This window comes from Dictyostelium purpureum (assembly GCF_000190715.1).
Source record: "Dictyostelium purpureum unplaced genomic scaffold DICPUscaffold_589, whole genome shotgun sequence".
In the NCBI taxonomy this organism is placed as follows: Eukaryota; Evosea; class Eumycetozoa; order Dictyosteliales; family Dictyosteliaceae; genus Dictyostelium; species Dictyostelium purpureum.
The window spans coordinates 1-12,815 of record NW_003519923.1 but is presented as its reverse complement, the minus strand read 5'-3'; the positions used below and the strand labels follow the sequence as shown (position 1 = coordinate 12,815).

General features: G+C 24.9%; 4 protein-coding genes across 4 annotated transcripts; 1 reads left to right on the top strand and 3 right to left on the bottom strand.

Annotated features, from left to right (window-relative positions):
• Positions 1–1,470: 1,470 nt before the first annotated feature.
• DICPUDRAFT_159626 (uncharacterized protein) lies at positions 1,471–7,734 on the top strand (the record flags this gene model as incomplete). The annotated part of the gene is made up of 4 exons (XM_003294551.1): positions 1,471–2,778; positions 2,878–5,628; positions 5,696–6,827; positions 6,896–7,734. The coding sequence occupies 4 exons, from the start codon at positions 1,471–1,473 to the stop codon at positions 7,732–7,734; spliced, it is 6,030 nt and encodes a 2,009-aa protein (XP_003294599.1).
• A 153-nt stretch (positions 7,735–7,887) lies between these two features.
• On the bottom strand, positions 7,888–8,687 carry DICPUDRAFT_159625 (uncharacterized protein; the record flags this gene model as incomplete). Its single annotated transcript, XM_003294550.1, has 2 exons — positions 7,888–8,120; positions 8,684–8,687. 2 exons carry the CDS (start codon positions 8,685–8,687, stop codon positions 7,888–7,890), a joined length of 237 nt encoding a protein of 78 aa, XP_003294598.1.
• A 508-nt stretch (positions 8,688–9,195) lies between these two features.
• Positions 9,196–9,832, bottom strand: DICPUDRAFT_93248 (uncharacterized protein). Its single transcript, XM_003294549.1, has one exon. It carries the CDS (start codon positions 9,818–9,820, stop codon positions 9,236–9,238), a length of 585 nt encoding a protein of 194 aa, XP_003294597.1. The 5' UTR covers positions 9,821–9,832; the 3' UTR covers positions 9,196–9,235.
• A 724-nt stretch (positions 9,833–10,556) lies between these two features.
• On the bottom strand, positions 10,557–12,633 carry DICPUDRAFT_159623 (uncharacterized protein; the record flags this gene model as incomplete). Its single annotated transcript, XM_003294548.1, has 2 exons — positions 10,557–12,511; positions 12,582–12,633. 2 exons carry the CDS (start codon positions 12,631–12,633, stop codon positions 10,557–10,559), a joined length of 2,007 nt encoding a protein of 668 aa, XP_003294596.1.
• Between the last annotated feature and the right edge of the window lie 182 nt (positions 12,634–12,815).

Below are 12,815 nucleotides of genomic sequence, written 5' to 3'. Positions count from 1 at the left end.
TTATCATAGAGATAAAATATCGTTATCCTCACTTTTACCGATATCGTATCGTATTCATTTTTCGATTTTTTTAACAAAAATTATCTCTTTTTTTAGCTTTTTTTAAAAAAAATTATTCATTTTTATTCATTTTATAAAATTTGCTGATTGACCAAAATAACAGCAGAAACATGCAACCGTGTCATATAAAACTATGAAATGCCATTTTTTTTAATATTTTTAAAAATTATTTTCTATTTTTTAACAATTTTTTTTTTTTTTTTTTAATAAATAATTAACTGTTTTTTTTTTTTAAATTTTTTAAATTTTTTATTTTTAAATTTTTTGTGAATAATATAATTAATTCAAAAAATAAAATAATAAATAAAAAATGTAATTAAATAAATATTATGACAGTTATGTGCAATATTCAAATTTAAAAATAAATAAAACAAAAAATATTTTTAATTATATATAAATAATATTAAAGATTTATTAATTTAAAACATTTAAAAATATAATTAAATAAATATTATGGCAGTTATTATTCATCTAGCTTGTTCACTATATTCATTGTGTGGGTCGCTGGATAGCTGGATATTGGTGTTGAAGTTTCTTATATATTCTGTTAATATTTTTGACTTCTCTTTCCCATGTACTGCGCAGATTAACTTGAATCGCTCAAGTATTCTTTGGTCATTAAGATGGAAACAGCTGATAATTTATAATAAAATATAAAATAGCATCTTAATTCAGGGGTAGAATGCAAGGCCCATAACCTTGAGGTCGTAGGATCGAAACCTACAGATGCTATAACCTTTTTAAGGTATAAATCTTCCCTGTGATTTAAAATTTTTTAAAAAAAAAAAAAAGTTTTCACAAACAAAGAATAGTATTTTTATTCAATAAGCAAAGAATTCCTTACAGCAATTAAATCAATTCACTCGACAGCTTAGCATTTTACTGATTAATTTAAAGCATTTGCTATTAATTATCTTCACTTTTAAAAAAAAAAAAAAAAAAAAAAAAAAAAAAAAAAAAAAGACGGCTTAGCGAAGTGGTCTAACGCGTCTAACTTGAAATCAATTCACTCATTTGAAAAACCCTGGATTCTGCCTAGATGGGCAACATCAATGATTTTACGGATTAATTTAAAGCGTTTGCTTTTAATTATCTTCCCTTTTTTAAAAAAAAAAAAACAAAAAATATTTTTTTGATTATAAAAATTATTTATATTTATTAATTTTTTTGCCCAACCCCTTGCAAATAATTAAAAATGGTCCAAATAAAATTGGGGAAAATTTTAGCAAAAATTATTCTTAATTCTAAAAGAAAAAAACGTTTGGTGGGATTTTTTTTGCATGGGGCGCTTTTTACCGCCCCCCCCCTTCGGGAAAATTTTTTTTTTTTTTTTTATTATTTTTTTTTTTTTTTTTTTAATTAATTTTTTTTTTTTTTTTTTAAATTTTAATTTTATTTGTACCATTAACAATGGAAAATAATAATTATTACCCAAATGAAAACAATATGAATAATACCATAAATTACATTGGTAATAATATTAATAATAATATAAATAATAATATAAATAATTTAAGTTATGACAATACTATTTATTTACAACAACAACAACAACAACAACAACAACAACAACAACAACAACAACTATTACAACACCAAACATTAATATTACAACAACAATATTATCAACAACAATACAATCAACAGCTACTACTACAACAACAACAGCAGCTGCAGCTACAACAGCAACAACCAGATCAAATTCAAAATGATATACCATTTGCATGGTTTTCAAATGTACAACAATTTTCCGATATAACACCAGAGATACCATTTCCTAATTTTAGATCAGATTCATCAATTAATTTAGTAAATTCCGAAAGCTTTACCAATACAGTATCACTTTTAAATTCTCAACGTATAATTCAACAACAATCACCAATTAAAGATCTTAATAATGACAATAATAATAATAATAATAATAATAGCAATATTATTCAAAACTCACCACAATATATTAAAACCATTAATCAAATGATCAAAAATACAAGTGTTTCACATATTAAAATGAGATCTGATATTCCCAAAATTCCAACTGATCCATCACCATTATTAAAAGCAATCTATACCCAAGTACCAATATTAAATGAAAAAGATAAAAGAGTATTATCACCTATTAATAATCAAATAAACCAACCAATCAATAACAATAGCAATAGAAATACCAACAAATATAACTATATAAATATTAATAATAAAGAAAATGAATTTATCAATTCAAAAGATCAACACCAAACCATTGAACACAACCAAAATAATAATGTGATTCCACCACAACAAAAACAAAAGAAAAAAGCTTTAAAAGTAACTGATAAAAATTTAGATCCACAACAACAATCGATCGAAATACAAGAAAATATTACACCAATTCAAAAACTATTTAATTTAATTTTACAATTTTTTGAAACTGTAAAAGATGACAAAGAACATGCCGTTATAAACTCTGCATTTTTAGAAAATATCGGAAAAGAAATTCAAACCTGCTCAAAAAATGGTATATTAAAGGATATTGCACTAGAAAAATACGCTCAGTTAATTCAATACTTAATCCGTTTTTCAAAAGAATCAAACAACATCTCTTTGTCTTATAGCGAAAAAGATCAAGATCTTCCACTTCAATTTCAAAAGGTTGAATTCTCTTTAGAATGTTGTTTACTATCTTTTAATTTATTAACTATGCCAGAAATTAGAGACCAACTATCCGAACTACTAGAAGATGTAAGTTTTTTTTTATTTTCTAATTATCTTTTTAATATAAATATAAATTAATATTAATTTTTTTTATTTTATTTTTATTAAATTTAATAAAATTATTAGCAACTAATCGAAATTTTATCATGTATTAAATATCATACATTTGAAAATATCATTGGCCATATAGATCCATCATTCAAAAACTATAAAGCTCCCCCACCAGAAAATGATGATAGTAACAATAAAAAAAAGAAATTAAAGAAAAATAAGAAATTAAAAAAAGATGATGGTACTGAAAGTAATGACGAAATTGGTGAAAAACAAGGCAGTGAAGATGATGAAGACGATAGTGAAGAAGATGACAATGATGATGGAGAACTATTTGATGATGAGGATGAATTCAATGATGATAGTGAATTTGACGATGAAGACGATGAAGATGAAAGTAATAATGAAACTGGTAGTGATGGAGAAGGAAAGAAGAAAAAGAAAAAATCATCCAATAAAAAGAGATCCATAAAGAAATCAAACTATATACCAAAAAAGAAAAGTAAAATGAGCAAATTTACAATTCTTTCAAATAAGCTTTCAGAAATTTTAGAAAAGATATCATGGCTAATAGAAAAGATCCCAATTACCTTATCAGAATCTTTCATCTCTCTATTAATAGACTTAACAATTCCAACATTATTTATTAATGGTATCAATTTTATTCAATTGTCTGTTGTCAACGTAATCAGAAATATTTTTATTAGATACCCAGACCAAAGACAATCAATTATTGATGAAATTTTACCAAATCTATCAAAACCAATTTTAAACTCCAAAAAAATACACCGTTTTTATAAAATTTCAAAAGATAAATCCATTCAAAATATATCCGCTTTGTTAATTCAAATGGTTCAAGGTTCAATTTCTAAGCCATCCGAAGATTCTCTTGCCGAACATTGTGAAGACTCATCATTCTCTTTAAAAGATGCCCAAAAATACTCTACAAATATAATTTTATTCTTTATCGAAAAGTGTTCAGAAAAAACAGAAGATGGTGAATATCGTATCCTCTTAGAAAACTTCATTCAAGATTTAATTACTGTATTAAACTTACCGGAATGGCCTGCTTCAAATCTAATTCTTCATTTGTTTAGTGCAACTGTAATGCATATCGTATCTCAGCAAAAGGTTGATAGTAACTTTAGATTAATTTCAATAGACTTATTGGGCTCCATTTTAACAAAACTAAAACAAGAAATTATTTATTCAAAAGAAGAAGTTCCATTAAACATTTCAACTACTTTTAGCGAAAACAAGGTACATTGTATTTGTAAGAAATATGACTGTAACTCAAACTCTACCACAATTAAATGTTTTGAATGTAATAATATTTTTCATGATATATGTTCAATTAGTTTTGAACAAACAATAAATAAACAACAACAAAATCAGCAACAACAAAAATATAACTATTATCAACAACAACAACAACAGCAAATAGAAAATCAACAATGGATATGTATTGGTTGTCAAGTAAAAGAGCAAATTATCTCCTATTCAAACTCAATGTCAATCTTACCAACATTAGAAGAAAAAGCATTACTAAAGAATTCAAAGAAGAAATCAAAGAAATCTATTGAAAATGATGATGATAGCAGTCCAAATTGTGACGATCCATTAAATCTAAAGAATTTAAAGCTTTCCGAAAAAGATATTTATCAACAATTGGTTTTAAACTATTTACAATCTGAATCAAATAATGAAAGTTGGGTAAATACATCAAAGAAATTTTTAATAAGTTCATTTTTAGATAATACAATTTCAGGTCCAACCACCAAAGAAAATTTTTCAACTAAAAAATATTTTCTATCGCAGTGGGCCAAATTAAAAACATCAACACCAACAATAACATCAGCATCAACATCAATAGTTAATACTGCTACATTAAACAATGACATTCAAAAATCATTTATTCCAAGCCATGAAGATGCAATTAAATTATTAAGAAGGGTCAATGTTACAAGTGGTACCGTTTATCAAATTTCAAACCAATTACTTTATCATTTACTTTCAATTTTATTTGATCCATCAACTAAAGCTCGTGCTAAAGCTATGAAATCATTTTCTACCATTGTCGAAGTTGATCCATCAATTCTAGCTGATGAAAAGGTACACTCTGCCATTAAGAATCGTTTTATTGATGAATCCATTTCAGTTAGAGAACATACTGTTGATTTAATAGGCAAATATATTTTCATCAAACCAGAACTCACATGGAGATATATAGATTCTATTTGTGAACTTATTGCAGACAAAGGTATCAGTGTTAGAAAACGTGTTGTTAAAACATTAAACGAAATTTGTATTCATCATATGCAACACCCAAAAATTCCATTTATTTGCCGTGTATTAGTAACAAGAGTCTCTGATGAAGAAGCAATTAAAGATTTGGTATTAAAAACTTTTCAAGATTTATGGTTTAGCGAGAAATTTTACGAAACCAATGATCATCTATCATCATCAAATAATCCAGAAGTTATTAAAGTTAAACAAATTATAGAGGTATCAAAACAACTAGATAAAGATGATTGGTTTATTGATTTAATTCAAAAGATGCTAAATAAATCAACTAGTGGTACAATTAAAAAGGGTGACTCCAAAAAGAAATTAGGAAAAGAACATGATGAAATAGTTAAAATGTCAAATAAGATTTGCTCAACTCTAATCGAAATGTTGGTTAGTTTAGATGAAAAGAAATCTAAAAATACATTAGAATATACTGGTATTTTTAAAACTTTAAATATTTTTTGTAAAGTTAATCCGCAATTCCTTCGACCATTTGCTTCATTTTTACATCCTTATTTAAAAACAAATAATGACCAAGTAAGTATAATCATTATTATATTTTAAAAAAATTTAATAATTAATACTAATTTTCTTTTTTTTTCAGATTATAAAATATGAAGAATCAGATAATTTTATTTTTATTACAAATATTTTAGAAAAAACTTTACCACTATTAGAAAACTGTGATTTAAATTTTTTACGTCAATTAGAAGATGATTTAATTTTACTAATAAGCAAACAAGGCTCATCAATTATTCAATCAAGTGTCAAATGTTTATGCAAAGTGGTTGAGCATTGTAGTTATAACTATGATATGATTAAAGAACAAATATCAAAGTATATTTATATACTCCAAACTTGCCAAACTAAAACAAAAAATGAAATTCTCCGTGCTCTCTATACTGTAGGTCTAATGATGCGTCATTTTAATTTCGAAAAGTATGGTATCTCTAGTGAGACTTTAAAAATCAACTTTAAGCCTCGTAATGTCATCAACTCTTTAGTGCCATTAATCACACGTTTATTCACATATGCCAAAGATAAAGATGTAATTTCCAAATCATTAGAATCAATTGGTAATATTATTATTTCAACTCCAAGAATTTTAAACAAAGATCTCATCAAAGACGTTTTAGTTAAATCCTTTTCACCATCTCAAGCCGAGCCAAAAATTAAAGAGACTGTAATGAATTTATTTTATAATCTATTAGAAAGAGAAATGAAAAAATTAAAGAAATTTTCACCAAATAAAAAAGATGATAAAAAATCAAACTCTACAAAAAAGAAATCAACAAAGAAGCAGCAACAAAAGCAACAACAATCAGATGAAAGTTCAAACGAGAGTGGTACTGATAACGAAAATAATGATCAAGATGATAGCGAAAGTGATGAAAAATCGCCAATTAAAAAAGAAATTATTTCGATGAATGTAGACGAAGACTCTGAATCATTGGTAACCTCCGTTCAAAAATATTTCCCATCAATGATCAAATATTTATTAGAACCAGAAGAATCTGTTAGATTAGCCTCAATTTCAACCATTGAACTAGTTATCAGACAAGGAATTTTAAATCCTTTAGATAGTGTACCATACATTATTGCTTTATTAACAGATCCAAACCAGCGTATTGCCGATTTGGCCTATTCAACTTTAGAATCATTAAATCAAAAGCATACCTCATCATTATTTAAAAGAGTTAATGAATCTATAAAATTAACATTTAAATTTCATCAAGGTAATATATTTGTTTAAATATATTCTTTTATATAATATATATTAACTTTTTTTTATTTTTTTTATTAGGTTTACCAAATTCAAATTTAACTACAAATAAACATAATAATAATGTTATTAAAGGAATTTCTAAATTTTATTTATTATTTAAAAATTCAAAATCAAATAGAACAAGTTTCCTTACATCAATTTCATCAAACTTTGATACACTAAAAGACTATAGATACAAAGAATTGGCTTACTTTAAATTTATCTTTGAGATTTTAGCAACATTGCCATATGGTAATATGGACGAAGTTATTGTTGTTATCAATACAATTGACAAAATCGTATCTTTAAATGCCAATTTCATCCTCACCAAACTTCAATCATGGTTTAACAATTTAAATAAAGAAGAAGAATCATCCAGCTCTAAAAAGAAATCAACGTCCACTACCTCTGCCACAGGTAGTTCCGAGCAAAAAGCATTATACAAAAACTTTGTTATGACGATGGTTATAAGCTATATGTTGCAATTAAAGAAATTTATTTTGAAGACATATTCAATTACAAAAGAAAGAATGAAGTCCTATTTAGAAAGCGAATCTAAAGACTCTGATAAATTAGTTACCACTTTTAACGAATCAATTACTCTCACCGAATCAAACTATCCCCTATCCCCACTTCCACTAGAATCTGATCTTCAATCAAATACAACTATTCAAAAATCAATTTTTACAGACTTCAAATCACTGTTAAAAGATGATGATATGGACGAATTTTCAATCAAAACAAAAACCAAATCTGATGAATCAGGTGCAGCTTCAAAGAAAAGAAAACCACGCGAACCAAAAGAACCAAAACCAAGCAAACCTGCTGCTAAAACAAATAGGAAAAAGAAAAACAAAGTTTCTTCAGAAGAAGAATAAAGCGATCAATATACTTATATAAATAACAATAACTGAACAAAAAAAAAAGAAAAAATTAATTTTTTTTTTTATATCAAAGTGTAAAATAAATATTTTATTTAATATTAAATTTTTATGTGTAATTTTATAAGTTTCTTTTGTTTGTGTAACTATTTAAATACTAATAGTGGCATTTGAATTTACATTAGCGTTAACACTTGATGCAGCATTAGTTGTGGCATCCAAAATAGCTTTGGTGGTGGCTGAAGCATCAATATTGGTATTTGATTTAGCAGATGCAAAAATATTAAGTGCAACACTATTAGAACCAAATGAACCTGAACCAGATCTACGGCCAATAACTGAACTTGAACTTGATGAAACTGAACCGATTGAAGCAATTGATGCTATTAAATATAAAAATAAAAACATAAAAAAATTAATATTTAAAAAATTATTTTTATCTTTATATTAATATTTACAAAAGAGCATTTTGAAATTTAGTTTTTTTTATAAATAATTTTTGATTTGAATGAAATTATATATTTAAATTTCCAAATTTATAGTTTTTTTTTTTTTCATTTTTATAAATAAAATTAAATAATTTTTCATGTTTAACAAAAAATTTGAAAATATTTATTTGAAAATTAAAAAAAATATTACTTTTTAATATTTGAATCTAAAATCACTTTATTAATAAACATTATTGTATTTCCACCATAAAATATTGAAATCATTTAAGGAAATATTTAAATATTGGACAAATATACATATTTTATTTTTGGTAAGATAAATGTTCATCTTTTAAAAAAAACTGTTATTATCAAAGGTAACTATATTATAAGATACCCCAAATTATCAAACAATACTAATTTTGCTATCAAAAATTATAATCCAAAATAACCAACTCTACAATTTTTAAATTTTTTTTTCAAATAAACAATCTAAATAAAGTAATTCCAAAATTTACTCATTATTAAATTTGTAATTGGTATCAAAAGTAAACAGATATTGTTAATCTATAATAGATATTTTCAATATATAATTACCACGCAATCCACCACAATAAAAATACCCCACCCCCTTTTTTTTTTTTAAATTTTTACTAAACTTTACTTTTTCAAATTAATTAATTTAAATAAACAAACCCCCTCTATATATAATTTTTCTATATTTATACCAAAAATATTTTCAATCTGAGATATTTTTCTTTTTACCATTATATTTTTTAGTATACCCATTTCTTTGGGAATAAGGTATTTTATTTCTTATAAACAAAGATTAAAAAAAACAATGAAATCTATATTTAGATTTAAAAAATAGTAAATTATCATTATTTTTTTAATCTTTTAGATTTATATTAATTAATAAATATTATATATAGTAAATTAATATAATCAATTGATAATGTTTAAAAATCTATTTTTAAATAAAAAATAAATGAAAAAATAATAAAAATAATAAAAATCAAATACAAAATTTGGTTTTATATTTTTAAAAAAGATTTATTTGTTTTTTTTGTTTAAAAATGACGGAATTTTTCACCAGCATAAAGTTCATCAGTATTGTTACCATTTTCAGCGAGTTCTTCATCAATTCTAACAATTTGATTGTATTTGGCTAATCTTTCTGATCTGCATGGAGCACCAGTTTTAATTTGACCAGTACCTAAACCAACAACTAAATCAGCAATAAAAGTATCTTCAGTTTCACCAGATCTGTGAGAGACCATAACACCCCAACCAGCATTCTTTGAATCGATGGCGGCTTGAATTGATTCAGTAACTGAACCAATTTGGTTGACTTTTAATAAAAGAGCATTACAAGCTTTCTTTTGGATACCTTCTTTAATTCTTTCTGGGTTAGTGACAAGTAAATCATCACCAACGATTTGGATTTGAACTGATGAGGTTAATTTAGAGTATGATTCCCAATCATCTTGGTCAAATGGATCTTCAATTGAAACAATTGGATATTCTTTAATGAATTCTCTGTAAAGGTCGCCTAATTTTTCACCAGAGATAACTTGTGAACCGTCATTGTTTTTGGTCTTGAAGTCAAGATCGTAACCATTGTCGACTTTGAATTCTGAGGCAGCACAATCCATACCAATTTTAACTTTATCAGTGTAGCCAGCTTTTTCAATAGCAAGCTTTAAGAGTTCGAGACCTTCTTTGTTTGATAAAATTGGTGGAGCAAAACCACCTTCATCACCAACATTGATGGCATCTTGACCATATCTACCACTGATAACATTCTTTAAGTGATGGTAAACTTCTGAGCCCATACGATAAGCATCTTTAAAGTTTTTAGCACCAACTGGTAAAATCATAAATTCTTGCATAGCTAATTTATTACCAGCATGTGAACCACCATTAATAACATTAAAAGCTGGAACTGGTAATCTAACTTTAGTACCTGCAATTTCTGAAATATATCTAAAAATAAAAAAAATAAAAAAATTAAATTAAAAAAAATAATATTTTTTTTTTTTAAAATCATATTGTTAATTAACAATATTATTATTTAATAATTATTAATATTACTATTTATTATATAATAAAATGGAATATGATTTTTTATAATATAAAAATAATAATGTTTAAAATTTTTTATAATATATTATTTAAATATTTTTTTAATTATTTGATTTACCATACTCGTTAAGTCCTATGCACCCAGACAATTAATCAATTTTTTCGAAAATAAAAAAAAAAAAATTGAAAAAAAATTAAAATAAAAAAATAAAAAAATTTTTTGAAACCAGAAATAGTGGATTCGGAGTTAAAATTGGAGGTGCAAAAAAAAAAAAAAAAGAAAAAAAAAAAAAAAATTTTATTGTTTTAATTTTGAACATCATAAGTCAAACCTTCAATCTCAGCTAGTGAGAGCATTTTTGGTTGAGGGTGATTGTTGAATGAATTATCGTTATTCATTTCAAATAAATTTTGATTTGAAGTTTGTTGTTGTTGTTGTTGATAAATATTTGAACCAAACCATCTTTCTAAGCCACTGTTTTGTTGTGGTTGTTCATAAGACAATTCTTGTTCTTCATTTACAATATGGCTATTTGATAAAAGTCCTTTTGAATTAACATTGAGACCTGGTGGTGGTGGGATATTTGAAAGTGATGAAAATCCTGGTGGTGGTGATACAACTTGTGGTTGTTGTTGTTGATATTGGAATTTATTAAATTTACTAGTATTATTCATATTATTGTTACTATTGTTGTTCATATTATTATAATAACTCTTTGAATAATTACCATTATTTTGATTATGGTGAGTACTATAATTACTGTTATAATTTGAAAAGTAATGTTGATTTTGATTTTGATTTTGATTTTGATTTTGATTTTGATTTTGATTTTGATTTTGATTTTGATTTTGATTTTGATTTTGATTTTGATTTTGATTTTGATTTTTTGTATTTAGGTTATTAAAACTATTACCTAAAACCTTGTTGTTATTATTATTATATGCTATGGCAGAGTCATTTGAATCAATGTTATCACTATTAATATTGTTTAAACTGTTGTTTAAACTACCGGACGATCTTGAAGGGGCCCAAGTTGAGAAACCATTGGAAAATATATCTTTATTGAATCTTGGTTGCTTAGTATTATTATCAAGCTCGTCTGGGTTAAAGATAAAACTTTGTTCATCTGTTGATACCTCAGCCATAGATTCTTTGTTATTTGTGCTGTTATTAATATTTAATTTCCAGGTATGAAGGAGTGATTCCGATTTATTATTTGAGAACAATGAAAGATTTCCCATAAGATTATCCATATCATCTTCGCTGCTGGTATTTAGCTGATCAATTTTTGGTTCGTTATCAATATCAAATCTTGTTGTATTGGTTTTAGTAGGGCTTTGGTTTTGGCTGGTATTTAAATTATTACTACTATTATTTAAATTTACACTGTTACTTGTATTATTATTAAAGATATTTTTTTCAAAATGATTTTTTTGGAATCTATGTGGATTATTATTACCACTATTATTTAATCCATGATTATTTGAATTGATGTTATTTTGATTTTGTAATTGATTTTGGTTTTGTGATTGATTTTGTTTATTAAATTTAAAATTATTATTATAACTATAGTTTTGATGGGGTTTGCCATTCACTAAGTTATTGTTATTACTATTATTATAGTTGTTATTAAAGTTTTTAGTTGGTAACGAATCGAATGATCCAGATAAATTATTGGAATTGCTTTTATTAAAGCCATTTTCTGAAGAATTTACAGGTGGTCCCCTTGGAACTCTTTGTTGTTGATTATTTCTTTGATAATTACTATTATTTGTAAAATTATTATTCTTATTATAATAGTGACTGTTGTTGTTGCTTGCCATATTACCACTTGAGTTCAACTGTTGTGGAATACCGTTATTATTATGCTGTCTATTGTTTTGGTTATTATATTTATAACTGTTGTTATTTTGATTATTGTTTGTTTTTAGAGATATATTTACAAAGTTGCTATTTTGGTTGCTTTGGTTATTTGAGTTGAATGAATTAATAGTTGGTGACAAACTCGAACTATTATTGGAGTTTAAAATTGAATCGTTTGAAAGATCTAAACTTTTAAAAGTTGGAAATACTACATTTGCATTTGCATTAATAAGTGGTGGTGAATAGCTTTTCCCGATGTGATTTGGTGTATTGGTTTTACTATTACTATTTGTGTTATTATTCATATTATTGTTATTGTTGTTGTTGTTGTTATTATTGTTATAAGGAGTTGTAGTGTTGTTATGTTTTTGATATGATTTGTTTTGATAATAATTATCTATTATAAATAAAAAGTAAGTATGAGGTTTAAAATTTTAATTTTAATATTGTTTATAAAAATTATTTACTTTTTAAAGGATCTAATTCATTTGAAAATGTCATTGGAATGATATTGTCCATTTTAATTATTTTTTTAATATTTTTAGCAAAATGAATTAAGTTTAATTTAAAGAAACAAAAAGTGAGGCAACAACGAAAAAAAAAAAAAAAAAAAGAAATATTTTTCGAAAATTTTAAAAAATTAATTAAATTTGAAGAAAATTGAAAAAAAAAAATATTTTAAAAAAAATTATTGGTATGAA